A 16845-nucleotide genomic window follows, 5' to 3' on the forward strand; every position below is an offset into this window, starting at 1 on the left:
AGTATTATAACAATAATAATATAATGATGATAAATGACAACATTAGGGTTTCCAACTTGTACTGCAAGCTTGGATTTACATGTGTTGGCCTGGACCCTTGATAACAACATTGTCATCATTTTCGTTTAGTCTTCAAAAGACAAAGTAAAAATCTGCAGGCAAATAAAATGTTAAGTTTGAGTCAGCAAACCCAGAAACAGCAGAATGGATAAAAACTGTAAAATGTGCATTTTTTTCGGCCGATAAAGCACTCACTACTGAGTTCTCACTGACGTTGCCTTTGATTTGGTCTGCCATGCACTGATCAAAGGTAGATAAAAATTTTCAAGCACACCTCACCAACCCATGCCCAGATCTTCGCAGACAAGGGCTGCGTCCACGTCTGTTCGTTTTCAGAGGGGGAGAAAAGGCAGAAAAATATACATATTTAAAAAATACAAATAGCAGAAAAAATGCGTAACATGCGCTTAAATGTTCTGAACGAGCAGAACGTTTTGATACCAGAATGGACAAAGAAATAGCTTCTTTTGCTTCTAATAACTTCTGGCAGGCTGTACAGTCTGAAGTTCTTAATCACAGTTGAGTTTCTTCGAAGTTTGTCAAAGAAGTAGCGGAGTATTATATTGACATCACAAACACAGCACAGACATGACATCATCCAGTTTTGCAAACAATGTAAGAAATGATCAAAGGGGTGTTCCGCTGAGAAGTTATGGTAGGTTACAGACAACTATTTACTCTGTTTGTTTACAAAGAGGACTACACTTCTGTACATCAAATGTTCACAGAAAAGTGACGTCACATTTGTCAGTTAACATACTGAATTATCCAAGGAGCTCAACAGCAGCAAACAGTTAGTGTTTCTCTTCATTCTGTGAACAATTCATCCTTTTTAAAACGTGTTTCTTAATATGCCGTTATAAGAAAACGTTTGTCTGCCGTGGTGTCTTCATCTACTTGTTTGCATGATACATTGAAAGGATATATAATGATATATCATTTCAAAATGAATACTCTGTTCAGTATCATTTGCATTCATGACACACAGATGTTTACATGTGTTATTGTGTAATTGTGTGATTGTCGCTGTGGACTTTAATGCAGAGAGTGAGAGAGAGTTGTTGCCTTTTAGGTTAAAATCTTTTCTTTTCTCCTTTCCTTGCCTGTAGCCATGTTTTTACCAAACCTGAGCTCGCATGTTTTAGCTCAAGGAGAAAGCAGAGCACTGCCGTCTGTATATAACTCACAAACTATGTGTAAGCACAACTTCAAAAATACTTCAAGACCACTTTGTGATGGTTCCTTACCTCAACACGAATCATAACACATTATTGTCTGTCCTTCATTGACAAAACAGATTCAGAGGCAGAGTACTTGGGCAGCGACGTGAACCAGGCCAGGGTTGCTTTGTACTTCATCCAACAACAGCTGCTTGAACTGACGAGAGAGTGCGACTTCATACTCACCAACAATCTCGTCGGCATCCACTTTTTCATGGAGCTGCAAGATAAATTGGAGAAGGTTCTCCATGAGGTGTTTATCTGTCAGGCTTACTGGAAACTCTCACATTGATTAGTTGCACTGTACTGTAGTAATATTTTATTATGATACCTTCAAACCCTGTGGTGTGAGATTAACCAATAAGTCATTTGTCATCTGTTCTCCGACAAACAAAATCCCCAAACCGCAGGCACTGATGGTTTTAATAATAAATCATCAATCAGTCAAGTTAAAGCTTCCAAATGAGAAATAGACACTGACCTCACACAGCCAGGTTCTTTGTCTGGTGGTCTGACGGAGCTGAGGTGGTTCATAATCATAATTCTCCTCCATTTATAAGTGATAGAAAATCTTGTATTTTGTTGTGTTTAAATCAAAATCAACCTAACACACAGTCCTCCAGAAAAAGCCCACTGTCAAGCCCTAAAAATACAAACGTGACACCAGTAAGGCTGTAAAATAAGGCTGCTGACTGTGCTTATTTTACTGTACTTTGCTCATCCATGTGTCTGATTTAGACTCGTGCTGCCTGGAATCCTCCCGTCAAAAAACCAGAGATGAGTGACTTTGAAATAATGAACACTATTGGCAATGGCGGCTTCGGGTGAGTTTCCTTTTTTTTGGAATGTAACGTCAAGGTTTGTAATGGCACACTGCACAATACCTGGGCAGTTAAGTGGAACATTATATGAGCCACAATATAGTATATAAATGGAGTACGGAACACCAGGTCATAAAATGATACAAACATCATCTCCATATCCACCCAATCACGATGATTAAAAATTTGTGCAAATTTGCAGTAAGAGAATTTTCAGGCCACAGTTATTCCCACGTGTTAAACCACACACACAGTCCTCATCTGCACTAACTGGCCACCATACAATCAGAACTTAATAGCCTCGAGATTCATGGTTTGACCAAAACCATGTTGAGGTTTTGCAATCAGAAAATAACAATTTTCCTCTCAATGGGAACATAATTAACATGTGCCACTGAGGAAGACCTGAAACTAGCCACTGAAATCATATTAACTCCTGAAGAAAATGTTTCCCTGACGTGATAAATGAAATGAAAATTACACTAATTTCCCAGTCGGAGTTAATTTTGCAACCTGCAGACTCGCCCCCTGGTTGCTATTTAATATATTCTTACTTCCTGGTTGGCTTCAGCGAGCAAATGGGGAGATGTAATAACAAAGTAGGTTATCGGTCTTTGTGCTGGGTTCAAAGAAAACAGCTGATTGCTATGTGTTTGTGATCAAATGGGATCTTTGGATGGATGAGATGTTGTTTCTTTTAAACTGGAAGTTGTATATTTAGTAGTAAAAGCTGTTTTGTGTTTCCAATATTCATTTTCCAGCACTGTCAAAGTTGTGACTCACAGCGACACTGGCCAGAAGTTTGCCATGAAAATCATCGATCGGCAGACACTGACCAGAAAGATAGATGTGAAGCATGTGCTGATGGAACGAGACATCCTCACATTCATTGACAACCCCTTTATTGTCTCACTGTTTTGCGCATTTGTAACACAGACAGAGCTGTGCATTGTGATGGAGCATGTAGCAGGTAAGAATTCAGTTTCTCTGTGTTCTCTTTCTGGACTTTCTTTAACATTTAACATCTGATATCAGCTCTCTTGACTGGTTTCCTCTGACCTTGTAGGTGGGAGCTGTGGCACCCTGCTTAATCAAGTCAAAGTTCTTCCTGTGAACATTGCACGTTTTTATACAGCAGAGGTTGTCCTGGCTCTGGAGTACCTGCACAGCTTTGGTATCTTACACGGAGACCTCAAACCAGAAAAGTGAGTCCTCTTCTTCCATAATCTAACTCATTGGTTGCTAAGTCCTGCTCACTTCAATTACTGTTGGTAAGCCTGCCATGCCTTCAGACATGCATACAAGGTGAATTTCCCATTCACAATACAGTTTAAAAAACTATCATAAGCACTTAAGTTTCAAATCCAGATCTGGATTACCACCAACATATCGTTTTTGGAACACACATTCTCAGAACATCATAGTTTATTTTCGAGTTATGCTGCTCATAGACTAGCTCGTAAACCTAACCTAAACATTAGCTTTAGGCTTCAGAGGAAACTGATGTCCTAAAAGGTTATTTGATCCCAGAAACAGCAACATTACCATCACACTACCGGAAAATGTTTTACTAGCGTCAGTTCTTGTGATGGTCCTACTGCTGAACACTGAAATTCTTACTTCTTATAAGGGAATCGTAGTCGCCCATGTGTCAAGTAAATATTCTTCTTCTGCTTTTTTTAGCCTGTTGCTGACTTACACAGGTCACATTAAAGTAGCAGATTTTGGGCTTTCCAGGATCGGTCCAGTGAAGATTACAGCAGACATAAATGGAGAACATATTTTGAATATTGTTCAAGAGTTCACTGATGGACTGGTTAGTGTCTTCTCTTCATTTGTTTAGACTGGTGGGATTTGTGTTGGCAATCTTATCAATCATTTCCTTTCCCCTCTATGAATTTCCTCCCATAGGTTGTAGGTACTCCCATGTACACTGCCCCAGAAATGATCCTGGGGATCTCCTATGGGAAGCCTGCAGACTGGTGGTCTGTGGGCATCATTCTGTACGAGTTCCTGGTTGGTTCCTGCCCTTACCGAGGGTACCGGTTTAAAGACGTCTTATATGACGTAGTCACAAGTAAGCTCCTTGAGTTCAGTTAATTTCTCCTCACATTCCACTGCAGTGTTTTTCAATCACACACACCTAAGGCATTCTGCTGTCAGGAGCATGTTGGGGTTGGTGTTTTGCCTGGGGACACATTGGCTAATAGACTGAAAGAGCCAGGGATGGAACTGCTGACCTTCTTGTCAGAAGACAAGCTGCTCTACCTACTAATCCTCAGCTGGCCCATAGATACCATAGATAATTTTTAAATTCCTTTTTTTTTTCTCCAGAAGACATCACCTGGCCACAGAAGAAAAGGGCTGTACCAGCTGATGCCCAGGACCTAATCACCACACTTTTAAACACTGATGCGATCAGTCGCCTGGGAACGCGTAAGTAGAAACTTTAAAAGTGACATCTGTAGCAGTACGTAAAAGCACACTGTTAAGTCTCAGGCTCCAGTGCTTTATTCATGGCATATTATGAAATTAATGATAATAATTACTAAATGGTTTGTCCTACTTTTATTAAATGTGATAAACTGCTCAGAGACTGAGACTGAGAGGTGAGGTTAATGGTCCCCAACAGCACAGTTTTAGGTCCAATCCTTAATCTGCCCCTGACAAAAGATAATGGAGCTGTTTCGTATTACAGAACTGGAATTACCTATTTACAACCCAGTAGTTGTGTGGTTGTTGCACGTAAAACAAAGCCTTTATTGCTGTACGTCTCATCCAGGAGGAGCCATTGAGCTTAAGCTCCATCCGTTTTTCCAGGATGTGGAGTGGTACAATCTCCTGGATCAGGACCTTGCATTTTACCCCCAGGAGGACCTGAGGAACCTGGTTCCGAATTATGAAGGTGGGTGTCAGAAAATTACACATGACAAACCAGACTCTGAGTGACGGCACTGGACACTTCACTTACCTTTGATAATCTTTAAAAGTCACGTCCTTTTGTCCATTCACGTCTGGTGTGAATTTCAGTCAAGATAAATACCCCATCAGCTTTTCTGACTTCATGTTTTAATGGTTGTTGATATGTCCTCTACAGACCAGTCTGACACATATTCCGAGTCATGTTACACTGATTCCATCAATGACACCACGGATGAATACAGCACCTCTGATGAAGAGGAGGTCACTGACGACTGGTTCACCTTTGAGCTCCAGTACTTCTGCTCCGTGCCTTACCGCTTTAAAGAGGTCATTTTTTCCAGCTCATCTTCTCTTCTGCTGTTTGATATCATCTCCATCTGTTAACCACTGGATACATAAAGTACAGAATGACAGTGACTGTCTGATGGCATGAGTGTGAATCTTTGTTACCATTTGCACAAAGTTCCTACTATTAACTTCACTTAAAATTCTTGTTACTATTACAACAAGCAACACCACGGCGTGACATTTTCACCTGTTTTCTTTCAAACCTGCAGGTGTACGGCAGCCCATCGCCACTCTCCTATACACTGGGTTAGCAGATCTGCCATCCACACAAGCGATACACATGAAGGTGCAGGAAGAGGACGAGCAGGAGGAGAAAAGGAGGCTACTGAAGGCTTTTTGGAGGAGGAAGACTTAAAAGATGATGACAATGACAACAGCCTTTATGATGTAACCAATGACATTAGTTGGGTTATCCATTTCCATGGAGAGTAGGAAGGAAGAGGAGGAGGTTAATCTTAATGCAGAGGATGGTCCCAAAAAGAGAAAATATCTCTGGGTCAAAGAAGCATGATAGAAAGGCAACAGTAACCTAAATAACCAATTGGTATAACCAATTTATACAGAAGACCAACAGGTCAAACCTTGAAGCCACTGGGCCAGAGCACTGGACACTTTATTTTATTTGGTGCACACGATACCTAAAGAAGTGGCTGCTGTGTGTATAATAGGTTATATTAAAGTGGGAAGTGCAAGGGTGTCTCATCAATATGGGAAGGCCTTGTGTCTCCACGGTGTTTCTTCCCATGTGAGAGGTGGACTCAGATAATTATGTCATAAAAAGTCCTCTCTGAGAATTTAGCACAATGCTATTGTCTTTGTGGTCTTGTAGAGTGCCCCGAAAAGCAAATCTGTTCACTAACAAACGTTTGGGCCAATTGCTTGCCTTGTGCAGGGCCCACTGTCATCATTTGTGACACACTACAATGTTATAACTAAATGCTTTTTGGAGTGATAGTATTTTGACTGCTTTTGGTTTGTTTGTTCTTCATGTTATAGTGCATCTAACATCTGTTGTGTTGCATTACTGCCTCATTCTTCTTCTTCTTCTTCTCTCCAGTTCATTCTAAATTACATTTTAAAACATTGAGGAAATTGGACCAACGATAACCTTTCATGAGTGTTCAAACACAGTGAGTAACCTGTGGCTAGGCTAGAAAATCGTAGTTCTTCCTCATCCTCTCCACAAACACACCGGAACGTCTTACTAACACTGCAATAGTCCACAATAAATCTAGTCTCAAACTGTGCTCTGCTGCGTGCCGGACGTCTTGCTGACGCGCTACATGCCGCCACAACATGTCACCTATTCCTCCTGGTTTTGCCTCATAAACTTGGGAACTATATCAATGCTAGTAATATGTCAAAAAAATATATAGGTTAGTTTTATCGGAGCATAATCTTTGGGAGATGTGGTTGCAACAGGACATGAAGGACAAGCTGTGTTACAGGACAATCAGGACAGTGGTAGAAAGCGAAACGAGCTGTAGACAACCCTCATGCATGTGACATTAAAGCTCTTCAAATCTCATGTTATATTAGATCACTAAATGGATAAAAAAACGTACCGTCAAAAAGCATCAGTATGACGAGTATTAATAAGGAAGTGCATTAACCTTTACAGGAAATCTGAATAATGACAGACTCTCACTGACCCCTTTTTCATTTCATACAAAGAGTTGCACTGTGCAACATCCGGCTATGCTGTCCACTCAATGGTTACTATGGCAACCTAGTAACCTTAAGTTTCATTACTTACATATGAGTCGGCATGGTTGTAAATGGAGTAGAGACAGGATGAGACGGTGAGAAGTGAATATATTTAAGGACGTTTGTTGTGTTTTTATACGGTTTTAAAAAAAAGCACCAGGAACTAGAACTACGTATAATAAAAACAATAACATGTAATAACTTTTCATTCATCCAGTCAGAAAAACAAACAAATAAAAACAAAACAGCAAACACATACTGTTGAGGCATCAACCCAAACAAACTTTAATCCAACAAATGCTCTGTTAACAAAGAAGGAAAGCCTGTGTTCGCCCTGATTGTCCACCCCATGTTGTTCTGTTGTGACTGTGTTTTCTTATGAGGGCGTTGACCTGATAGCACTGAGCAGAAGCCAAGTCTTGTTCAAACCTCTGTCTTATAACTTATTTACCAACATGGGCTACACCCTCCACAGGACGTCTGGCAGGTTGCCAGGTGCACAACTATTATTACTACTACTAATGTTAACAACAATAATAATAATAATAATAACAAAAATAACAATAATAGTAGTAGTCAGCGGTGAGCTAGGAGTTATAAAAAAATATGAGGCTGTATTATGGTTATGTTTTCATTAAAAACACAATTATCCTTCATATTCTCTTGCAGCACATCAAACAGGGGGTTATAGTTATCAAAAAAGCCTGTGCACTATAGTATTCAGGGATTAGCTGTAACCATCTATACCGTCTATAAGCTCATGCAGCAGGCAGTGATTGCAAAATCTGCTCTGGGAAACAAAGTGGGATCCTTCGGGTAGATGTGATAATTGATGGTGGTGTTTTTAGAAAAAAAAAATGGACCATGGACATTAAGCACATTAATTGCATTTGAGTTTGTGAGGATATCCTCTCACCCTCTCTCTTGTGTCAACTGCCATCAATCAATGTCCAAGCTCGATCTCCAGCAACAAACTTGTTTCCCGAATAGACTTTCCAATCACATTTGATATACTGTATCTGTCTTCTGGGTGGCTTGACGTATTCCACAAAGTTTCTCAAAGGATGCAGAAGGAGACAATGGACTGGGTGTAGACAGTATGACCCTGAGCTGCTTCTGACACAGAAAAGTGTGATTAACATTTAATAAGGTAAAATGATGAGGCAGAAGTGCCAACTCGCTTTAAGGCGGGAAAGTGATGTAATTGATCCTTATTTTTTTCATTCCCACTCACATTAGTGTTGGTGAATCATTAGAGTCTGGAGCTCATCAACGTGATGATGAATGCAGAGTTGTGACAGCGTGTCCAGTCTGTAGCTTAGGCCCTTCATCACTGCTGACACCATGATAACTGCTCCTGTCTCCCTCTAACAGTGATCACAACAAAACTGCCCTGACTATTATTATTTTCCCTGTGGGCGTTTCCAGTTTGTCTGTGTTACGTGTGCTTATATGGCAGAGACATGTGTTTTTGCGCCTTGGTTAAGGGGACAAGCTTCACACCAAACAGACCATTTATCAAACATGGGAGCCTGCTTAGTTTACAAAGGCAGGGAGATACAGGGCTCTCCACTATACCACCAACACACACATACAAGTATGGGCAAATAGAGGGACTACCCAACACCACAGATGACACACACTGGTTCACCTAGGTCCTAAAGAGATGGAACTAAGCATATATCTGTGGAGGAGAGGTTTTTAATCTCTATTAGATCTTATGTCATCTGAAGAACATTTCAATCAAGTTAAACACGTGAATGGAAGAGATTTTAGCGCTTAGACTCAGCGGGGAGACATTGAGATCGAAGGCTTCTGGCCTTCGCAGCAACTAGGTTAATCCTCCCCTGGAGTCCAGACACTGGTAGTGATGGTAATTGATGACCTATAGGGAGAGTGGTGGAGGAAGAAGAATGATGAAAAAACTCTGAGAAAACTGATGAACTGAGAATGTGCATGTATTTTATTAAAAGACAGGAAGAAACTCAAACACTTTCTGTGGTGAGTCAAATTATTATCCTGGTTTGGACAATTATGTGCAGGACAAACATGGTCACTGCAGAGTGAACCTAATTCCCATGATAATGTAGCTTTTCTAACCAGTGCTTAAAGGTCTGGGGTTCATTTACAGGTGGGAGGACTTCATCTGGAGTCCAGGCTAAGAGGGCTGTTGATCATACACTTGATAATTCAATACAACTTCACTGAATAAAGGACAAACGATGGTTAACTGTAGTAAATAAAATCTCAAAGTGATGAGCGGTACTCGTGTGGGAACTGCAACAGGAAAAGCACAGCAAATGCTTGGGGTGCTGCGCTGCGAGGGGGCCTTTCCTGGCTTTTTTTTTTATTTTTTATTCCATGTCAACAACTTTTCAGTGACAACCCACTTCAATTCTGTGATTGATGATAAAAGACTGCATGATTTGAAACTCATTCTTGGTAACGCAACACGCATGCTCTCACACATACACCCACATCCCGATGATCATCCTCTGGCATATCAGGCAGCAGAGACGTGAGCGATGATTCCGGTAAATTTCACAAATAGTTCAACGATGTGTTTGTGTTGTAGGATAGAGAGGACAATATATCTATGCTGTGTTTTAGTCCATAGGTAACAAGTCCATGTGTTTTCTGGGCGATTTCACTGCTGCAGAATGTGCAATTTACTGGAAATGGCAACGCTGAATTCACATTGGTGGTGTCGTGAAGAATCCAATCTGCACAATACCTATTGGGAAGAGTGAGAAAACGCCGAGTGCTGTAGATTACGATCCCCTGGAAGCTGCAAAAATGCTGTTTGTCTAGATTTGGCAGAAGATACGTGAGCAGATGGCAGTTTGAAGCGATCACTAACAAACTGAATGTGTATAATAGCAGAGGCTATGCAGCCAAGAAATGGGATGTGTTAAATATTCCTGGCATCATCCCTCCATTATCCATACTGCTTATCCTTTCACAGGGTCACAGGAGGAGCTGGAGCCAATCCCAGCTGACAGTGTCGTATACCCCTTCAGATACAAGACCAGCATATTGGGACAAACAACACACGTTCACACTTACTGTTGTTCAATTTTCAGTCTTCAATCAACCTATTCCCAATATGCACGCATGCATTTTTTTTTGATTGTATGAGAAAGCTATACACGGAGACAATTCACAAAGACACAAGGTGAATATGCAAACTCCAGGAAAGTGTGTGGGTGATAGTGCTAACCACTTTATGGCAACTTTACAAATAATTATTTTTGGTAAGAAGCATTTCAAGATAATGAGTCTTTAAAGCTGTTTTCTTCCAAAATCTCCCCTTTTCTTCTTTTTTTTAAATGTTTTTTTTTAAATGTATACTTGTCTTTTCACTGTTTCCCAGTGAAAAGACAATAGTTCCGACTCATTGTGCTTCATGACTTTGCCGGGAAAATAAGATGAAAATGGTAATTTGGGAAGTGGTTATTACTGGATGAAGGCAGGTGGTTCCCACCCTTGTTTCGCTCTTGTAAGAATTTCTCCTGCGCACCATGTCATGTGTGAAGCACCATATATCTATTATTAGCACATCAGGCACTGAATTCACTTCTATGGGCGGGCATGGCTGTCAGCTTGAAGGCAAAGCCATAAAAAAACCCCTGCCAATTTAAGGCAGACACCCAATTTAGAGGGTTAGAGCAGGATCTCGGGAGGCTCGTGGCCACAGGCAGAGCACACTGAAGTATCTGCTCTTTAGTCTGAAGATTATCCTCCCCTTCTTCATGCTTTATCTCGCTCATGTGTTGAAGGTCCTCGCTTTTCCATGTTTTTATAAGAACTGCTCATGAGGTAAAAGGGGAAAGCCTCATGCTGCGTGCAGAACACCACCACGGGGCCACATCCTGTGGTTTATGGTTACTCACTTGTTAAAACAGTCATAGGATGAGTGTCCACGTGTGATTTGATGCTGTGCACACCTCTAACTAACTACTGCTATCTGTCCAGCTGCCTCGGGCTGCTGCAGCAGATACCTGTGGTAATGCAGGGACTATGTCAATTATAGAGGGAGGGCAGATAAGCAAGAAAACTGCATGGAGGAGTGAAGGGGGTTCTTGTTGCAGTGAGGCCCTCGTCTTTCACCCTAAGGCCACATCAGCATGAGCATGTGCAGTAAACTAAAGCGAGGTATAAACACCTCAGACTGTAAAAATGACCACCGCCCACTCTGTCGGCCAATTGACAGAAAAGCAAGCGTCCAGACACACAGACAGACAGGTTTTCTCTGTGTCCTGTAGACCTGCGCTCACAGGGAAGACCATTATTCTTCTCAGAGAAAGTAGGTTATCAATCAGTCTGTCAAGAGTCGATGCAAAGCGTTTGCCATTTCCCTCTTGAAAGTGAGGGAAAGACCCACTAAATTCTACTCTGAAACAGACGGGGAGTAACTGAACCTCAAAAGGTAGATTCTCTTTTAAACTAAAAGCTCTGGTCAGTCTCATGCACGACATGCAAAAGCAGACCCATCCACAGTCATCTTTTTATTTTATTTTAATTTGTGCAATATGTCAGTATAGTTTTAAGTGAATGGAGCAATTAAGCAGAACAGGAGTGGTAGCTGTGTCACAGGGTTATTCATAATAAGGCAAAAAAAAAGTGTTGGTCTCTGTAAGTTTTGAAAGTTGTTCAGACTCATTAAATTTCTGCAGTGGACTGAAACTGAGTCAAATTTCCTCTTCTAAATTTCACATTTACAACTGACAAATTTCTATTTCATCCATATTTGACATTTAATACCTTCTGACTAAAGCCCTTGCATCTAGACTCAACTTAGTCATACATACCATAATACACGCAGACCTGTCAGGGTTTAGCTCTCTGGAAATCTGCACAGACTTTGTAATATACTCGACTCACCGACAGATTCTCCCTCCCCAGAGATGTAAATCTTGTTGCATGTCCATAAAGCTTTTGATCGTATCAAATTTGAATATTTATTTGCAGCTCTGAAAAAGTTGGTTTTGACTCATCCTTTTGTTTTTGGATTAAGGTCTTGTATGCCTCTCCAAAGGCACGTGTAAAGACTAACAAGATTGGAATATCTCACAAAATCCCAAAACACTTTTTTTTTTTTGCATAGGGGGCACGAGACTGTGAATGCCTGTTGTCTCCACTCCTGTTCAACATAGCCTTTGAACCCTTAGCCACGGCACTGGCTAAGCTATCAACATATGCATGACAACCTCGTTTATCTCAGATCATGATGCTTCTATTCCAAAAACTCTGCATGTCATTTCTGAATTTGGAATAATATCTGGGTATAAAAATAAACAAAGTAATAATAATACCATGGGAAAACACTAATGCCTACATTACCGAAGGCATCAGGCAACTAACATGATATAGAATATATATGAGGATGGCATGAATTGAGAATAATGAGGTGTGATGGACTTCCCTCTCCACTGGGCTGCTGTGAATCAATCTAAACCATGACAGAGACTATTTATCATGCAATATGCAAATGATATTGCAACAGATACAGGTATTTTTTTTTTTTTGCTTGTTGCTACAATTGCATAGCTAACAACAGATTTCACCCAGATATTGATTGGATGAGCAAACCTTCAGCCTTAAAATGATTCTCTCCGGAAACAGAAGAATGGATTTCTTTAATGAAGACTCTGTGTAAAAAGCCCATAGGACCCATAATGCACCTCCACTGCTTCTCTCTAATCCCTTAACACACAATGCATACTTCCTTCCAGACTGACACTACTGAACACCACACATTGTTTGACAATCATTGTGTTTGGACTATTTTTCCTGTTCTGTTTTCTTTCCCCTACATTTTCAGCTCTCTGTTCTGGTTCACAGTTCCTTGTTTCCCTTTTTATTTTGAAGTTGTTCCTTGTGTGTGTATCTTGTCCACTTTTGCTTCCTGTCCAGTCTTCATTGATTGTCTCCCCAGCCCTAATGTGATTCACCTGTGTCTTGTTTGTCTCACCTGTGTTTGATTGACCCTGCCTCATTAGTGTGTTTACTCTCTGTGCTCCCCAGTGACTTTGGTTTGTGTGGTTTGTCTGTTCAGGTCATGTCTCAGTCCCATCTGTTGCTCTGGTTTTTGATGTTCTGGTTTCATGTATTCTCCTTGTATTTTTGTACTTTTTTGATTTATTGTTTAACTTTTTGCCTTTTTAGTTCATTCACCTTATTAAAGACTCTTGTTTTGTTAACACTCTGCATTAGTTTTTATTTTTTTTACACCAGTTACACCACACTAAGTTGTATCATCACTCACCATATCAGACAACAAGCCTTTAAATCTCTTTTGAAATAGTGTTGTATTTAACTGACTGTTTAATTGTCTTTTAATTTAAAAAAAACAAAAGGCAAACGTGTGAATACATACATGATACGACAAATGACATAATGGAGGTGTTGTCTAGATCTGGAGGCCAGACTGTACAACAAGCACTGCTATAATAAAAGCACTAAATAAGCTTATTTTCATTGTTAGCTTTTCTTTGGCTGAGCATGTCTTTCAGGCGATTTAAGAAGATGTCATTGTTTTTGTAGTCGGTCTCTTTTTTTTCTTCTTCAATTCAACCAAACACATATCTTTGTCAGGAATTTCCCAGTTTTTGGGATCACTAAAATATATCTATTTATATATCTGAATATTATTTTTTAAGCCAATTTGATCAAGAACAAACCTAAAAAGGACGAGGATCAAGAGTCAGATTCTGGTGCAGCACCTACTGATAGTATAACAGGTCATATATTTATTTACCAACACTGCCGCATTGTGGTGTATCTGAGTACTGCATGTAAAGAGGGCATAGGAACCATTGAAGTGGTCAGCGTTTCCTACCGGAATTCCCTTATGACGGTGTAGTCAGTTTTGACGAAGGCAGTTATTATTTTAGCACCTAATTGAGGCTAAACTTTGAAGGAAATTCTCCCTGAAACGTGACTAAGACGAGCCGGGCTCCTCAACACCGTCGGTGTGTGTGAGGTTCGGTGCTAAAACTTGCTGTTTTCACAGCTAACGCCATCTTGTGGATTAACTTTTGTTTTTACTAACAGCGTTTGGTCAGAGTGAGACCTCGCTTATTCGCCCCTGGTGTGTGAGTGATTACTGATTACTGAACAAATTGGCCTTACTAAGTGAACGTCGGTTATTAGCTGCTAATTTAAAAGGAAACATGCCATGGAGCCGTTAAGATTGAATCCGCATTAAGATGTGGTGATTTTGTTGTTCTCTGTAGGTCACAGAGCATGAGCAAAGAGTCCAGGATGAGGGCAACAGTAAACCAGAAGCTGACCGAGATGGGCGAACGAGAAAGGTGAGAAAAGACACCATAATCAGCTCGGTCAGTGAGGTGGCGCAGGCTAATGGTCCATACTTTACAGTAACAACAACAACTTGTTGCGCGTGAACTTCTATACATTTGTATTAGGACATGACAATGTGAGTCAAGTCACATTTTTATAGTACATTTCATACACCGGTAAGCTCAAAAGAGTCACACTCACGGGGGCCACCTTTTCAGATGTGTGTACCTAATAAAGTGATTGGTCTTCCACTGCTGTCGCCCGTCTGTTTCCAGCTATTGTTAATGATGTCCTTGCATTTTATTGAAAGACTGAAGGAGATACTGAGAGCTAAGCTCACTGAGTGTGGATGGAAAGACCAGATGAAGGCTCACTGTAAAGGTAACTAGAGCACTATTGTCAACAGCATAGAATATGCTGTTATTATCCTACTAGAGTGAAAGTTTGTAGAAAATGTCTCCTGTGAAATGGTGTGTTTGTAGTTTGATTGTTTCACACATAGCCTGAGTAGCTATGCTTTAACTACTGTTTTGTTGTTCAACTGTATGTTTTTTTTCTTTTCTTTGTTTTCAAACCTTATGTTTTCACTGTGAACTTAAAACTTTGCAGAAGTGATCAAAGAAAAAGGCCTGGAGCATGTCACCGTGGAGGATCTGATGGTGGAGATCACTCCTAAAGGAAGAGGTAGCTTGGCTTGAAATTCAAAAACATCGATAGTACAACAGATGTAGCATGAAATATTAATGCTGTGGCAGGCAGAATTTTTAGAGAAATAGTTGACTCACTTCCAGGTTGATAACACCTTTGTGTTTACATTTTGGGATCACGGCTCCTCCTGCCAGATGAGCATTATATAGACAGACAGACAGAAACTTTATTAATTACATTATTCTGTTAATTTCACTTCTCTAATTGTCATAGAAAATCCTGAGTTGCCATGATATGCTTTGTTTTCAGTAACAAATTGAGTTAAGAAAATAGATTGACATTTTTTTTTTACAATTGCACTTACTGTGTCTATTTTCTGTTTTTGTTGCAGCCTTGGTACCAGACAGTGTCAAGAAAGAGCTTCTCCATAGAATAAGAGCATTTTTATCTCAGCATGCCACATAAGTTTGATTTTCACAATTTTACCACATATTTTATCAGACCATTTGCCTTTACTGTCATGATGATGGTGTATTTTAATGAATTGATGTACAAGTACTGTGCAGAAGTCGTAGGGCACTACCGACTTTGTTGTTTTTCTGTCAGATTCTGTGATCTTTAGCATTAATAAGGGTTCCACTCTAGTTTTAAGAGAGGCATGTCGTGTTATGTTTCAAGTGTAAGGGTTGGTCACGTTAAATAGTGGGCATTCTAACATGGAGAGGCTGTTTTTTTTATGAATAAATAGTTATTGTATAACCGCATGCATGTTTCATGGATGTGTTCCAACAAAGTCAATTAAATAATTGTACTGTATACCACAAATCTAAGACTTTTGCACAGTACTGACAGTCTCTTGGCTATATTTCATGGAGTGTTTGTAACCTGTTGCAGTTGCACCCAAGTTGTACATTCAATTGACTTTTAATGATTGTAAAAATGAGAATAAAGTTTTTTGATTTATTAGACTTGAGTGGACAGAATTTATTTGACAGCATGTGAAGTGCTTGACCTTGTCTAGTACAGAAAAAAGACAGTTGCAGCTGCAGTTCTAGATTCAGATTTTCTTGTTGCTGAAGGCACCATTTTTTATTGTGTGTGAACATTTACGTTTTTTAAGTGTATGGCGTGAACATATACAGACAGGAATTTGCAACTTGTCACTGAGTCAAACCTGTGTTTGTTTCTTTGATATTGTTCCTCTAGCTGAGTTGCATGGGCTTTTATCAACTGGTCTCAGTGTTTTCCACCTGCATGCCACATGTACATAAGGATACAACTGTATGTTGAATGTGTTAGCACAGTATCACCACACTGTGCAGCTGCACAGGTGAGAATTGAAAATAAATATTTGCCATTATTTGATTTGGGTCAAGTCCAATCCAAGCTGCTATTGAAAACCTGGTGTGATGCTTTTGTCCCAGAATAAAACATTGCTCCTGCAGACCATGTTGGGATGGTTAAAAGTAAAATGCACAAAAAAACATGATATTGTGCAACTTCAGGTGAATAAAAAAAAAAAAAAGCCATGACAGGAATTTTGCTTCACTTCATTATGTCCACATGCTAAACCACATCATCTTGTTTTGGCGAACGATCTCTATAGTAACACAGACACACACAATGCCTAATTGGTTATGGATTACTTTTGTCCAGGCCATGAACCCAAAACAACTTGCCCCTTCGGCACGAGTAGCACATTAGTGGGCAGTGAGTGAGTTGGCGCTGGTCACCCACCCAAGACAGAGTGTGTGTTTTCTTAGCCGAAGGACCTGCTGTGACATCAGCCCAGGTGACAACATGCTGATATACAG

General features: G+C 40.2%; 2 protein-coding genes across 7 annotated transcripts; both read left to right on the forward strand.

Moving 5' to 3' along the window:
- Window positions 1–409: 409 nt before the first annotated feature.
- On the forward strand, window positions 410–6285 carry LOC131471729 (microtubule-associated serine/threonine-protein kinase 3-like). Of its 2 annotated transcripts, none has more exons than XM_058648445.1 (12): window positions 410–853; window positions 1170–1256; window positions 1358–1533; window positions 2019–2104; window positions 2863–3071; window positions 3168–3306; window positions 3785–3917; window positions 4013–4178; window positions 4436–4537; window positions 4884–5006; window positions 5199–5350; window positions 5581–6285. In XM_058648445.1, exons 1-12 carry the CDS (start codon window positions 649–651, stop codon window positions 5620–5622), a joined length of 1620 nt encoding a protein of 539 aa, XP_058504428.1. In that variant the 5' UTR covers window positions 410–648; the 3' UTR covers window positions 5623–6285. The 2 variants fall into 2 exon arrangements, with proteins under 2 accessions (XP_058504428.1, XP_058504429.1); XM_058648446.1 differs by having other exon boundaries at window positions 410–715.
- A 7601-nt stretch (window positions 6286–13886) lies between these two features.
- Window positions 13887–15999, forward strand: eny2 (ENY2 transcription and export complex 2 subunit). 5 transcript variants are annotated; one of them, XM_058647925.1, is made up of 6 exons: window positions 13887–14052; window positions 14135–14171; window positions 14317–14394; window positions 14694–14764; window positions 14993–15067; window positions 15423–15999. In XM_058647925.1, exons 3-6 carry the CDS (start codon window positions 14327–14329, stop codon window positions 15494–15496), a joined length of 288 nt encoding a protein of 95 aa, XP_058503908.1. In that variant the 5' UTR covers window positions 13887–14052; window positions 14135–14171; window positions 14317–14326; the 3' UTR covers window positions 15497–15999. The 5 variants fall into 5 exon arrangements, with proteins under 5 accessions (XP_058503908.1, XP_058503909.1, XP_058503907.1 ...); XM_058647924.1 differs by having other exon boundaries at window positions 13888–14052; window positions 14135–14175; XM_058647926.1 differs by lacking the exon at window positions 14135–14171.
- Window positions 16000–16845: the final 846 nt, after the last annotated feature.

Source organism: Solea solea, chromosome 13, assembly GCF_958295425.1.
Source record: "Solea solea chromosome 13, fSolSol10.1, whole genome shotgun sequence".
NCBI lineage: Eukaryota > Metazoa > Chordata > Actinopteri > Pleuronectiformes > Soleidae > Solea > Solea solea.